At 39.9% G+C, this 15,330-nt stretch overlaps 2 protein-coding genes across 2 annotated transcripts in view; one reads left to right on the forward strand and one right to left on the reverse strand.

Annotated features, from left to right (window-relative positions):
- Nucleotides 1-1,891: 1,891 nt before the first annotated feature.
- Nucleotides 1,892-15,330, reverse strand: part of LOC307042564 (uncharacterized protein) — a 130,824-nt gene continuing 117,385 nt past the window's right edge. Inside the window, exon 5 of the mRNA XM_079686531.1 lies at nucleotides 1,892-5,417. The gene's annotated coding sequence lies outside the window, so the exon portion shown is untranslated. The remainder of the gene's footprint in view (nucleotides 5,418-15,330) is intronic.
- On the forward strand, nucleotides 5,411-14,880 carry LOC307042562 (uncharacterized protein). Its single transcript, XM_079686529.1, has 4 exons — nucleotides 5,411-6,945; nucleotides 7,060-12,215; nucleotides 12,349-12,527; nucleotides 12,716-14,880. Exons 2-4 carry the CDS (start codon nucleotides 11,880-11,882, stop codon nucleotides 13,251-13,253), a joined length of 1,053 nt encoding a protein of 350 aa, XP_079542655.1. The 5' UTR covers nucleotides 5,411-6,945; nucleotides 7,060-11,879; the 3' UTR covers nucleotides 13,254-14,880.

Below are 15,330 nucleotides of genomic sequence, written 5' to 3' on the forward strand. Positions count from 1 at the left end.
CCTTAGATCCTCACATCGTACAAGAAAAAACTTCCGGAGAAAACCCACAGTTTAAAGGGAAAAAATGGGAGATCCTCAGGGAGAGCAACAGAGGAGGGATCCCTCTCCCAGGACGGACAGACGTGCAATAGATGACGTGTGTAAATCGAAGAGATAATACATTTTACAGCATAGGTAGTCCAAATGTTAAGAAATGCATGTGTCTGTAATAAGAAGATGAATCTACGAAGATGTCAACTACAAGCCTTCAGGGAGGCAGCATGACGAGACCCAGGCTGGACCGCAGAGACAGGTTTAGCCACGACCCGAAGTCCACGACTTAATCCAGAACTCAGGATAGAGGATCCAGGACACAGGACCACAGCAAGAAGATCAGCCTCGACTCCAGATCCCGGCGTAGATAAAGACACAAAACAAGAAAAAATTTGGCTGGGTTAATCGGAACAAGAGAATACACAGAAAGTGGTAGGCTACAACTTTATATTAAGGTACACAAATTAACCACTAATCGTTAATTAACATGAATATTGGCTCTTTATTAGTCATAATATAAAACACTTATTAATGCCTTATTCTAATTGACCATTTTCTATAAGTAATAGGCCATTCAGAATTTTTCCTCAATAACCCTATAATTAGTGCTTATTTGTTGCAAGTAAGGAAGTTGTTGTACATGAGCTTTGGTCTTAATATGCTCTCCTCAATATGTCTAAATAACTCAAAATCAGGTATTTATATCTAAGAATATGTTCCCTATTCTAAAGTGAAGTCTTGTTCATAACCAATAAGCTAGTTTCACTCTAATTGACCTGAACAGGTTCCCTATTCTAAAGTTGCCTTCTCTTCACACTTTGTAAATACATTATAGCACGCAACTACTGAAATCAACCTCAACAGTAGGCTACATGAACAAAGTAGGCTCAAGTTGAAACATCTGTTTTATTAATTAACCACTAAAGCAGGGGTGGGGAACCTTTTTCCTCTCAAGCGCCATTTCAATTTTTTCAACATCCTCTGTGGGCCGTGCAAATTATCGACCTCTGCTTAAAAATACTAAAATCACAGCCCATTAATTTCGCCTTTCTTTCATGCTGTGCAAAGAAAAAGCAACCTCTTAATCCAGATATCTTGCCATGACTTTCCTATCCATGTGCACATAATTTAAGTGTGGGGGGGGGGGGGGGGGGGGAGACCTAACCTCCTCTAGGGGTGTCCGGGGGCATGCTCCCCCAGGAAGATTTTTTTTAAAGGTTGAAGTTAAAACCATCAATCTGGTGAACTTTGAGAGCAACATTAAGAGATCTATGGGTACATCTCTCGACACCCATATGAAACAGAACTGTAAACAGATTTTTCTTTATGGATATTTTGCAAATCATTCCCCTTTCAAATTGTATTCTTGTTTATTAATAACAACTTTTTTTTACTGTCATATAGTATTTTATACCCGTTTACTTTATTCTCTTATTTTTTTATAACTATAATGATCATATAAAGATGTGCCTTTACCTCACCGGTTGTAGAAAAAGCTCCTTATATTCGTTAGCATAGCTAGCTAACCAGATGCTAACAGACCCGGCTCCAGGATGAAATGACTGAGGGGGCTGTTAAAAAATCAGAGGGGGCGATTTATTTTCACAACAAAGAATATATTGGCAATGTAATGAATTGACACACAAAGCTTTTTTCCTTCTCACTGCTCTACAATGTCTTTGCTTCTTTATTTTTATTCCGGATTTACCCCTCTCATTCTGTTCTTTTCCTCTGATCTTTAATAATGGATAGTACATTATTAGATGGCTGCACTTTGGTTAACAGACTAACATTGATTTCCTCAATGTATAAATTGACAGGCTCTGTAATTATACCATAACCCTTTCTCCTCTATCCCTTAAAGGTGGGGTAGGTAATCTTGGAGAAACCAGCTCGAGTGCGCTAGAATTTGAAAATACACAGCCGGAAAAAATCTGCCACTTCCTTACAGAGCCCCTCCTCCAACACACACGAACGTGCACATGACCAATGAGGGCACGAGATAAGTTTGTGCACAGATGGAAGGCTGACAGGCAGGTAGGCCATCCAGTTATTTTAGCCGGGTAGGATAAAATGATTGGTGGTGCTTTTTACAGTACTACGGCTTCCACAGATTTTAGATTTTTTGTCAAAGCACTTAAAAACCTCTTAAACCCCACGGACCTGTATCCGGGCCCGCAATCACGTAATTTGCAGGAAACAACGTCTAAGGAACCTTCATATTTAATAAACTCAAAAAATAACTCAAAATGCTAACAGTGATTCTCTGAATTAGCCCCGAGCGAAAGATGCTAACCTATTACTGCACCGAAAATCACTCCTAGCACTCTTATTACTTATCCTAGCGGCACAATCAACAGATCCTGTGATCGTAAGGAGACACCGAATCTAATGGTACTGTTAACTGTGTTCGTTATTCTCCCGTCCAGGAGAGAAGCTTTAAAAGGAGACTAAATGGAGTCTCTGTGAAAGTTCAATTGGGTACTTTAATTAAAAAAGGCGCGGGTTGGTCACAAGCATGATATTGTTCAGTCCGACAAACAGCTGTGATCCGCTCCTCGTTAGGCAAGAGAAGAGACCGGATCTCTCCTCCGGTGCCGTTATATATCCTCTGCTGGCTCCTCCCCGCCAGCCGGCTCGCCTCGTCTCCAATGTCCGTTGTTGCATTTAAACAGAGGATTGGTTCTTTTCACATTCAATATATGCTTAACACGCCTTTTCTCCTCATATTCTCTTTCATCACTTTTCATTTAACACATTCTAAACGCTGTAATCAATACTCTAAAAAATACTTCTCGGCTCGTTTGGTTTCCGGTCATTCCGGATGTTGTCACATGCTACTCTCGTCTGTAAACAATAATGTATTCAAATAAACTCTACCTTCATTTAATATTCAGCATGGTAGTATCTCGACATCTGTAGTTGTAGTGTTAAATCAGTAGGCTTCGGTTTGCACCACTCCATATCATTTCGCTACTAAATTCACCTATTCAGGAAATCGTATATTAGCCACATGCTAAATGCTAACCGTAGATGAAGTATTTTCAGAATAAAAGCTTAACTGCTTGTGCACAAGAATTTCTGGTTTTTCAGTATAAAAGAGCATTAAAACTGACGGCATGTTTAAACTACATTTCTCCATTAAAACATTGATTTTAATTTCTAACAGTACCCACCTCAACACTCAAAGATTACAAATTAGCGGAGAAAATAACAAAAACCTACATCAAAACATGTGGCGCTAGGTAGCCCAAAACGCTAACATGGTTTAACTTGGTCCTAGGTCTGGTCAAAAAACGATAAAAACGATGGTGTAGTTAATCCATAGGTTAATCCAGGGGTCGGCAACCCGCGGCCCTCGGGCCGCATGCGGCCCTTTAAGCCCTCTGCTCTGGCTCCCTTGAGTTTAGACCAGGGGTGGGGAACCTTTTTCCTCTCAAGGGCCATTTCAATTTTTACAACATCCTTCGAGGGCCGTAAAAATTATTGAACTCAACGTCTGCTTAAAAAACTCAAATCACAGCCCATTCATTTCGCCTTTCTTTCATGCTGTGCAAAGAAAAAGCAACCTCTTAATCCAGATATTTGACCATGACCCGCGCATTCATGCACCGTGGCATGACCACCAAAACAGAAAGTTATGGACACAAGATGTGTGCAAATGTATTTCGTTTCATATCCATGTGGCCATTATTTAAGTGTGGGGGGGGGGGGCTGATCTAACCTCATCTAGGGGGGTTTGGGGGCATGCACCACCAGGGAGATTATTTTTAAATGTTGAAGTTAAAAGCATAAATCTGGTGCACTTTGAGAGCAACATGAAGAGATCTATGGATACATCTCTCAACATCCATATGAAACGGAACTGTAAGCAGATCTTTTTCTTTATGGATATTTTACAAATCACTCCCCTTTTAAACTGTATTCTTGTTTATTAATAACAACTTTTTTTTACTGTCATATTAGTATTGTATACCTGTTTACTTTATTCTCTTATTTTTCTATAACTATAATGATCATATAAAGATGTGCCTTTACCTCACTGGTTGGAGAAAAAGCTTCTTATATTCGTTAGCATAGCTAGCTAACCAGATGCTAATAACAACAACGTTATTGACTGTATGATCAGTATGACAGATGAACAGATCGCCTCCGGGCTTTCAACTAAAGATTCAGCCACGCAAAAACTGCGGCATGTGTACAGCTCCTTATGGGCAGCGCCGTATAGATAGAAGAGTTACGACAGCGGAAGTCCAAAAACGGTTATCGTCACGTGGTTCATGCAGACGAGGATCGTTCCCCGGAAGTTCATGGCGGGCAATGTGAATGCATTGATAACAGGAGATAGAACTACGATTTTTGGTAATTATTAGTGAATAAAGGTTTTGATTTGCAATATTTATACAACAAATCGATATGTGTATGTATTTACATCAATATGTTTTAAAAAATAAAATAGAATTTGCTAATATTAAGTGATAATATTAGGATTAGTGTGAACAACTAGTTTACATGTTAGGCTAACAGTGCCTTGGTTAAAGAGCCTGTTGCTGTTTATAGCTTTGAATTCTTTAAAACCAATATTATCTTCTTAAACTTGTATGGTAGTCAGGAGCATCACTTTCTAATGTTTATTGATATATTTAGAGGGAAGGAATGCTTAAAAATTCAGATTAGATTAATTTCTACCATTTTCTTAAACTCATGGTAGTTTCAGTAATCCCATGATAATTGAGGACACAAGTTATCTAAATGACTAATGTCATCTTTATGGCTTTCAGAAAGGACAGGAGACCGACAGGTGACTATCAAAGGACTAGCAGCAGCAGCATTAGCATGATGATGATGATGTTAAATGTGTTGTTTCAGGAACATCCATTGCAAATACATGGAATTCAATAAACATTGAATAGCATATCATGCAGTTTGTCTGTGCCTTTTCCTCCGTGTTGTCCTGGTTTGCTGTGCTGCCTTCTAGTCGCCACCATGGTTTGCTGTGCTGCCTGGGGATGCTCAAATCGCTCCGAGAAAGGAATACGAATGTACGGCTTCCCCACTGACACAGAGCGCAGGAAAAAATGGCTGGCTCAAGTCAGCAGGAGCAATTTTACGACCAACAGCAACAAAATATGTGAGGTAATTATATACAAACACTGCATTTGCACTTTTTCGAAAGCGAAAACCACACCATTGGGAAAGCTTAATGTTTTGTTTAATACAAAAAAACAGGGAAGGGCTTGAAAAACACTGAGAGTTGAGACTCAGGGTGCAGGGTGAGGGTCTCAGTGCAGGTATTCAGGCTCCATTGAATCCCCCTCTGGTTCTTGTGCTGAAAGAGGGAGTAACAGACAGGAGAAAGGGTTATACACACCTATATAGCACACCTATTGGATGGGAAATTGCCTTGGGGAGATAAGGTGTGGTCTTTGTTCCCAACTGAAGTTATGGAACTTTATTATTTGTGAGTAAAGTATGACAAATGGCATCAGTAACAGATGTGATATGAATTTCTATAAAGTTGTCTCACATTCTTGGTCATATTTTATATACAGTATGTAATGAGTATAACATGTCCAGTGAGTATAAAGTGTTTCCTAATACTGTGTATTCAACCACTATGGAATATGTATGTGGGCAGACAAAACTGAGTTGTTCTGTGTGTGAAGTAACCTCAAGTCACTCCGCAGGCACATTTTGATGCAGACCAGTTTATCAAGACAAAAAAGGGCAAGACTAGGCTGAGAGCAGAGGCTATACCCACCATCTTCGTGCATCGCCCTGTGGTCAAAAAGAGAAGGGCCCCTGCACCACAATTCACCCTGTGACCTGTATCTACAAAGCCCATAGCTCATGATCACAGCTATAGAGTGAAAGGTGACACAGGTATAATAAGTATGAACTCTTAGTAACAAAAGTGATATTTCTTATTTTTAAGTGGTATAATATTTTTAAATGTTCGAAAATCTACAGTGCCATGTCTTCTACTTACATTAGTCTCAAAGATTGAGGGAAGAAGGGATGAGGAGACTGAGAGAAAGGAAAGTGAGGGTGAAGAAAGAGAGGACATGGCTAGTGAGGAGAGACAGGGAGGGTGGACACCACCCACTCAGCCAGCAGCCAGTCAGCATACGAGGGAACCAGCAGCCAGTCAGCATACGAGGGAACCAGCAGCCAGTCAGCATACGAGGGAACCAGCAGCCAGTCAGCATACGAGGGAACCAGCAGCCAGTCAAACAGATCTATTAAAAAAATTAAAGAGAAAATTAAAGAGCCAAGAAGGAATCACCAAAAAAGCAAAGTCTGCACTAAGAAAAATCAGGAAGGAAAATGCAGCTCTCAAGAAAACAATGAAAATTACGGACAACAAATATAAGAAAACGTTTTCAAAAGACCAACTTAAGGCATTCGGCAGACTCACCACAAAGGGGATGAAATGGAGCAATGAGACAATTAAGAAGGCTTTAAAAATTTGCTTTGCGTGCGGACCAACGGGTTACAAAACTCTGCAGGAATTGCAGATTCCCCTTGCGGGAATAAGGACACTGCAAAGAAGGATGCAATGTGTTAAGTTTGAGCCTGGTGTGTAACAGCTAACATCACTGCCCCTCCACCCGTAACATCACTGCCCCTCCACCTGCCAACATCACTGCCCTCCACCTGCCAGCACCCAGCCAGAGGAGCGCAAACAACAAAAACCTTGGTGGCTCTCTACTCATGTTGTTACAGTTGTCTTGGTTACAGCTCAGGGTTTTTTTTTTTGTCATTTCCACATCTTTAGAAAATATGAAATAAATGAAGTGAAATCAACCTCTTCTCTGGAGAACAAACTTTGATTTCTCTGTCTTGTGAGTTTGCAGTCTTGCAGTTTTGCTCCTCCACCTGTAACATCACTGCCCCTCCACCTGCCATACAGTAGGTTACTAACAAGATTACTTATATAATACAGTGATAGAATACATGTTTAGTATGCTTACTTATATAAAACAGTAGTATTAAACTTACCTTGTGTTTTCACTCTCACTTAAGTCCCTCTCCCTTTGCCATCAATCCAAAATCAGCTGAGCTGCAACATTATAAAGACAGGTAATAATCAACATAATCACAAGGACACAATATGGCTCTGCTAAAAACACTCACTCTTACACGAACCAAAGTTATATTTATCTAATATTTAACTCCCTCCACCCCCGCATACAATCCCGTTTAGAAGCCCCTCTTCTCTAATTCAACAACGTTGGACGAAATGACATTAAGAGAACGGAATTTACAGTTAAAAGGCTGTTCAACGTGTGTTGCTAACTTGATCCGGTATCCTAGCTTTATCTGTTATCTGTAAACGTTCCCTAAATCTACTAATTTAAGGATAATCCACTGACATCCTTTAATACACATGTTAATTTGAATCAGATGTACTGATAATATCCGCAATATAAATCTTTAAACTTCTTCTTACCTTTAAAAGTCCGTCACGAACGGTCTATTATGCTGCAACTCTACAGCTCTGCTAGCTTTGGCGCTAACTTCCGGGGAACGATTGAGAGGCTCCACGATCCGCCATTGCTGTAAAAAAGTGGTGCATTGGAGTGAACGGAGATGACGTAACTCTCAGTCTATACGGCGCTGCTTATGGGTATTGCAATTTGTGAAGACCCGGCCCGGAGCCGCGTTCTGATGCTCTCCGTTAGAACTACACTCCTGTCAGACGAGATATATACCACGTGATGGCACGTTAGGCTCGTGTTGTGTTCAAGGACCCTGACCTTGGCCAGGAAAAACAAGCTTATCTAATTATTTTGCGGTCTAGATTTCTTGAATTTTTTTCTTTTTTGCGTGTGTTATATGTATACGGCCCGGAGGCCGGAGGTTCCCCACCCCTGGTTTAGACCATAGGCTTAGACAAAAATAAGAAGGAAATAAAATAAAAATATTTGTAGGACTATTTATATTTTGTTGCATGGTTGAAAATGTTTCGCATCTTGTATTTTGAGGTGATACTGTGACACATAAATAAAAAACAAAACGGTTTTAATTAGGTCAACTAAAATATGCTTCACATCCTGCTACGGTCCCGCGCCAGCGCCTTTTCCTGCGGGTGAATAACCTGACCCCCGGCTCGATGAGCGAACTATGGATAAATCAAAGAAAAGTACCGGAGGAACACAGGGTTTAATTCTGTGTGGACAGAGTTATATGCTTTCACAGCAAACGATGCTGGTTTACCGGTATGTTTGATATGTAGAGAGAAGTTGTCAACGGTGCTGCAGCCTTCACGTATCGAGGAACAACAAGGAAGAGGAAGACAGCTGACGATCTTCAGTCATAATTCAATGGGGTATGTAATTTATTTCAGAAAACACTTTTTGTTATATTCCATGGAATGCTCTTAATGTCCCGATAGAAATGAATATATTAAATGCTTTGACAATAAATACATACAAAAATTCATCTCTGGAAGCCGTAGCGCTGTAAAAAGCACGACCAATCATTTTAGCCGGCCCGGCTAAAATAACTGGATGGCCTACCTGCCTGTCAGCCTTCCATCTGTGCACAAATTTATCTCGTGGCCTCATTGATGATGCGCGTTCGTGTGTGTTGGAGGAGGGACTCTGTAAGAAAGTCTGAAGGAAGAGGCACATTTTTTCCGGTTATGTATTTTCAAATTCTAGCGCACTCGAGCTGGTTTCTCCATTCTTACCTACCCTACCTTTAACTCTTTTTAGGGTGCAGCTATATGTTTTATTTATTTCAAAGTGGGCTCATTTTAATAATATTTGTTTTCCCTTCAAATGTGCAGAGGACTCCCCAAGTGCTGTGTTTAATTTATTTTAAAGTAGGCCTGTGAATTATTTTTAATTCTCCTTATCAGAATCAGAATCCCTTTATTAGTCCCACAGAGGGGAAATTTGCAGCGTTACAGCAGGAAAGAGCCACAGACAGCTTAGTGTAGCATATCTGAAATGCGTTAAAAAAGTACTAAGTTATAATATAATACACAATAAACAATATGCTAAAAAAGTACTAAGTTATAATATAATAAACAATAAACAATATGCTAAAAATAAAATAAAAAAGTTACATAATTTTCAAAAATACAGATCAAAAACAAATCAAATCTACAAATCAAATCCTGTAGCAGTCCTTATAGGAGTTCTTTGTTTCTTATTAGAGGTTAACAGTTTTATATAATGTAATAAATAGCCTAATAAAGGCAAAAAAAAACTGTAGTTTTGGTCTGATATAACAATAAATGCAACTTTATTAGTTATCAAGCTATGAAATATGTTTTGCGGCTCCAGACAAAAAATGTTTGGGGAAAAAGGAGCAAAATGGCTCTTTTGGTCAAAAAGGTTGCAGACCCCTGGGTTAATCCAATGTGTCTGTGTCCCCTTTGAAATGTTCTGATAATCCATAAGAAATAAAAAAAATCAGAAATCAGAGCAGGGATATTCCTACGCTCTGCAACAAGATTGCATGCGCAGAGACACCAGCTTTTTTTTTTAACATGAAAGTCTATGGGACGATTTCCCTTCGATTCTATTGGCTCTAACGGTCAGGAAGAGACGTCCCATGTCAAAATCGAACAAGGGTGGCCAGAGATATGGAAAATCCACCCAAATGGCCCAATAAGAGGTTTTTTTTGCTAAATCCTTTTTGCTAAAGGTCAAATATCACTTGTGTTGCATCAATCTTGATACAGGGTACTTATTATCTGTTGTACTTTGGATTCCTAAAACTTTTATTCTACTAACCCAAGGTTAGTTTTTTCACCAGTGGCGTCGCCTGGCCTGGGCATTCGGGGCTTTATCCATAGATCTCTTAATGTTGCTCTCAAAGTGCACCAGATTGATGCTTTTAACTTCAATATTTAAAAAAAATCTTCCCGGGGGAGCATCCCCCCGGACCCCTCTAGAGGAGGTGAGGTCCGCCCCCTAACTCAAAGATAGCACTCTACCCCTGCCTATATGCCGTGAGCTGATTATTGAGCCTTCATTTTAACAGTCGCGGGTGTACTGTGTGTGTGCGTGTGGGGAGTGTTGCAGTAGAAAATTCCACTGTAGCGCCGCCGCCACTGTGGGCTAAGCCCCGAATGTTTTCAGGTCCAGGCGACGCCCCCGGTTTTCACTATAAGTACAAAATATTTTTGGGACGGACACTATAATTTACAGTTTTTTACCATGTTCAATCTGAATTTTCTTTAAAATAGAAAAACATCTATATTGATTCTGACTCTTCTACATCCAACTCACAGGTTTATCATTACTTTGAGAAAAAAGATTATTAATTTAACCCTATATGGTCATTTGTTCTGGGAATGTCATTTTCGAGCCTGAAACCTGAAAAACAGGCTTGGGGCCTAACAGGTTAAGATATTCATTGCTATCGGGATGTTAAGAGCATTCCATGGAATATAACAAAAAGTGTATCTCGAGCCAGTTTCTCAAACGTACCTACTCCACCTTTAACTCATCTTCCTGTACAGATTTACTTACTTACTACTCTATATCAGGATTAAAGAAAAAATAAAATTTATTATTTCCAGGATTGAATGTTCAAACCAGCCTGTCCTCCTACAAAAAAAGACCATATAGGTCGATTGTTCATCAGCTAAATACGACCCAGAGTCAAGTTTTAAAGTGTAGCACCTCTAGTGGTCGTGTAAGAAACAACATGCTCCCGTTGATTGCAAACGCTCTGGAGGGTTGTTTATTCACAAATAACCATCTCTGGAAAATCCTAAATTGTGGAATAGTTTGGCCATTAAAATGCTTTTTGATTAGATCTGTAGCGAGAAGTGCATATTGTACTTTTATAATCTACGTCCAGTGGATGTGTAGGATCTATAGTTTGATAGATATTACCAAGATGATTTGAGGTCTCGCCAGGAGAACGTGTATATGCGGCAGCTTCCATGTAAAGTTAGCGTGGGTGAAAACAGTATTTCCAGTCTCTAAGTTTTCATAATAAAACCGGAAATATTCTCCTCACTGTGAAATGATTACACAGTGATATCTGCATTACTCATCCACTAAAAAAACATCAGTTTATTCTTGTTAATTACATAATATTGATTGGTTTAAAATTGTGTACAATGCTTTTGTGTTTTTAATCTTCGATTCGGAGAAACAAATAGTTTTTGATATACCTGGCTTCCCCAAGCCGATCAATCAGCAAATCTATCCTGGGCATAGGATACGCATCAAACTTGAAGATTTCATTCAATTTTCTGAAATCATTACAGAACCTGTTGGTTTTGTCTGGCTTAGGAACCAGAATTACAGGGCTGGTCCACTCACTGTGAGATCCTTCAATCACTCTCATAGCCAGCATTTTCTGCACTTCTTGCTCAATGGCCGCCCGTCTTGCCTCCGGCACCCGGTAGGGCCACATCTTTACCTTTTGGCCCGGCTCTGTGTGGATTTGGTGTTCCACCATCGTTTTTTTTATGTCTTAAGGATATTGTATGTTGTAGCCTGCTTTTGGAGCAGCCTGGGACTTCAGATATTAAATTCCAATTTGCGCTGTAGCTATTGTATTGGACAATAAACCTTTGAATCTTACATTTGTACAAGCTTAGGAGAGTTTAGCTTTTATAAGACAAAATTAATGTTCTGCATCTTTCACTTAACAGATCAATCATTCCAGGCTTTGAACAGCAAACCAACATCTCCATGGATTGTGGTGCAGGAGGATGGGACAGTGGTGAAAGCGCATTGTTCATGCATGGCAGGGTTAGGAGAGGTTTGTTCCCACGCAGCAGCACTTATGTTTACAGTTTTGGCTGCTGTTGAGAAGAGAGAAAACCATGCACAGAGAAGCCATGCACATGGACACAGCCTAGCACTAAAATGGTGAAGTACGATGAGGTGTCTAACATCTACGCCATTAAAGAACAAGTTCAAACCGAAGACCTGTTTCAGCACATGAGACCATCTGCTGATGATTTCAAGTTATTCTGTGAACAACTCCACCAAAGTGAAGAACAAGAGACAAAGCCCAAGAAAAGTGCTATCCTGTCGGTCATTGAAGGCCATTCCCACAGATACACGCCAAAGACTGTACAACTGGATCTGCAAACACCCCTTACCAGTCTCTATCAAAGCAGCAGACTTGTACTGGATTTGCCTGCACTGCTAGAGGAGGGTGCCAAAATATTTGAGGTGCTGAATCTCACACCAGAGCAGGTAAGTAGAAATGGCTTACGGTAAAATAAAAGCGTGTCACAATGCTAAATCCTAAACATCACTAAATTCATTAAGAATAACTTCACTGCTTTCTGATAATTACAGCTCTTTTGATAGTTCAATTCTTTTTGAGTGTTTGTTAGTTGAGGAGAAGACCAGGAAACAGAGTAGGTCGAGGGTCTGGTTTGAGCAGAGAGCAGGGAGAGTTACTGCGTCATCCTTCCATGAGGCAGCCAAGACAGAGAGCTCTTCGTCTTTGATTAAAAGAGTTTGCTATCCTCGCTCCTCTCAGTTTTGCACTGAAGTGACCAGGTATATATACATTAAGGCAGCAAGACTAAATCATACATTCTTTCCACTGCTTCATCATGAATAAATACAATAATTGAGTAACTAGATATTATGAGGGTAAAACAAGATATTAACATTCTAATAACAGTATTTTAGGGACTTTTTAAAGTGATGAGTTTTTTTCCAAAATAACGTGTTCTTTTCCTCAGATGGGGTTTACAAAATGAGGACACTGCCAAAAAGTCTTACCTGGTGGCTATACAAGATCATCATGAAGACATCAATGTTGCAGCATCAGGGCTCATCCTCAACCCAGAGCTGCCATGGATTGGTGCATCCCCAGATGGTGTCGTGACCTGTGCTTGCCATGAGCCTGGCATTTTAGAAATGAAGTGTCCTTTCAGCGCTAAAGACCGCAGTCTACTTGAATGCACCAAAGACTTGCAGTTCTGCCTGACTGTCCCTGAGGGAGGGGTGATGAGCCTCCAGCTGAATCACAGCTATATGTATCAAGTGCAGGCACAAATGCGTGTCGCAGAGGTAATGTTCTGTGATTTTGTTGTGTGGACATCTCAAGAACTTTTTAAACAGCGCATCATGTTTGATGGCGCATTTTTTGATGTTGCCCATTCAAAGGTGGTAAACTTCATTAGAACAGGGATACTACCAGAGTTGTTGGGTAAATTGTTTACTGTGCCACGCTTCTCCTCCACTGCAAACTCTGACAAAACATATGAGGGACATTAAGAAGCTGACAATAAATAAGCTCTTCTTGTCAGACACTGGTCTTTTTCTTTTGTCTTCATGGTCAGGTTTTTGTTTACCCATTAAGCTTACATATTCATACTGTAGATTGTGCAATAAATAACTGTATCTAATACTTGCGGATGCATTGTAGTATAAGTAGGAGTATTTAAAAACCTCAAGGAACAAATACTTGGAAAAAGTGTTAAGTTAAAAACTGGACATTTTAATGTATTAATTGTAAAGATAATAGAGAGAAGATCCAACATACATAGAAAAGGGAATACACAATAAGCATTTTGTTTCATTTAGCTGACGCTTTTATCAAAAGTGACTTACAAATAGTATCTATCTATTCTGTGGTTACCACAGATGGGCAGACATTACAAAGAGCACAGCAAACTGTTACCATTTTGTCAAGGGAAGTAGGTTGTCCTTGAGTGGCTGCTTGGCAAAGAGAAAGCAGGATGGTGCTCTGAAGGATGGTGTATTTGTTCCTGACCAGGCCAATGACTCTTTCCACATGGATCCTGACGGCAGCGAGTCCCCTTGTGGATTCAAGTTCCAGTGGATGCAGTTGCTGCTTGCCTTTGGTAAATGCTGGTATTTTCAACTGTGCATTATACAGCCCCACAGTGTCTTACACATTGAAGCCTCTATCAGCAAGAACAACATCTCCTGGTGATAATTTCTCAAGATATGAGCAGTTTTCTGTAATGTACTTGTCGCTTGTGCGTCCCCCCTAGCCCTTTGACAAAGGATGTAACACCCTGTGGTGTTATAGAAATGAGATATTTTACAGTGTTGTGGTGCTTGTAATAGGAGTATGTTTGTGAACATGCCCTTAAATTCTTTGGTTTCTCAACAAAAAATTCAAAAGAGTCAATGATGGAAGTGCAGTTGCTAAAATTATCCCTGCAACACATGGGCAGACTAACCTGAATTTGATCTTTTGAGGGCCAAAATATAAGTGGTGACAGTCTGACATACATGACATCTTAAGTATTGTTGAACATTCTGACAACACTGCTCTTAGACATATGAAAAAGATAAACAAAAAAATATAAAGGTAAGTTAAGCCTCATTCTCATCAGTGTTAATAAAAAGCTATGAAAGGGAGTCAGTCTTGGACCGGCTTTCACAAACCCAGACAGGAAGCCAAAAACAACCATCATTTTAGCATAGCTTGGTAGGCCTGTTAGTTCCTGTACCATCTCATCATTTCCTTTGAAGGCTTCTTCATTGAAAGACAGCACATTAACTTTGTCCTTAAGACAATTAACCTCAGCTCTTAATCGTGCACACTCGTTTGTCAATGCCTTGACTTGGCAGGCTGCATTTGAGCAAGGTTCCACAATACCTGAGCTAAGAATGGCTTGAGAGTAACTGTGGTCATCTTTCACACATTCTACCTGTTCAACTATGGTGATGTCAAGCCCAGTGGCATCACTGGTGCTGGAAGGTACCACAGTCTCATGGTCACTATCAGAAACCAAAGTCTCAGTCCGTTTCCTTTTCATCTGCTGAGTATGCTCAAATCTGCTGGTGGCATAGATGCTTCTCTGCCGCTGTCCAGCTGACGTGTGCGCAAACAGGCTGGGGATGTAGTCAGGACTCATGGGGTTATCATTTTTTCTTCCTAAGCAGGCAGAGGCAAACATGGTAGAATATTAATGTGTGTATAAGGCCTCCTAATAAGATAATGACAAGTATCACGATCCAACTTAGGTAAAAGTAGCAATAATACATGTAATATAAATACACAAGTAATTTAAGGCATGCATTCAATAATATTGAGAACGGCAATTTCTTTCTCAGTTTTCTGGCAGAAATGTGTCTTTTATTCAAATGCAGTCGGTTTCAAGCGTAAAGGAACACAGAGCAAAACTAATGCAGTCCTTTCAAAACTGGGAATATTGAGTGCTATGTTACCATTACACTGCTAACGGTAATTATTATTCGGCGACTGAATTATCTATGTTGAAGTATTTAGAACACTCATTTCTGACAAAAGAAGCTAAAAGATAATAAGTGAAGAGCTTACCGGAAATGAAGTATTGACTGCACAATCTGGAGTTAG

Source organism: Notothenia rossii (genome assembly GCF_949606895.1).
Source record: "Notothenia rossii genome assembly, chromosome: 6".
Lineage (NCBI taxonomy): Eukaryota > Metazoa > Chordata > Actinopteri > Perciformes > Nototheniidae > Notothenia > Notothenia rossii.

Bases quoted from the DNA above. Each gene is read 5' to 3' on its own strand.
- LOC307042562 (XM_079686529.1), top strand. From the start codon at position 11,880: ATGGTGAAGTACGATGAGGTGTCTAACATCTACGCCATTAAAGAACAA. The intron at 12,216-12,348 runs GTAAGTAGAAAT...ATTCTTTTTGAG, and splicing joins TGAATCTCACACCAGAGCAG to TGTTTGTTAGTTGAGGAGAA. The intron at 12,528-12,715 runs GTATATATACAT...TCTTTTCCTCAG, and splicing joins TTTTGCACTGAAGTGACCAG to ATGGGGTTTACAAAATGAGG.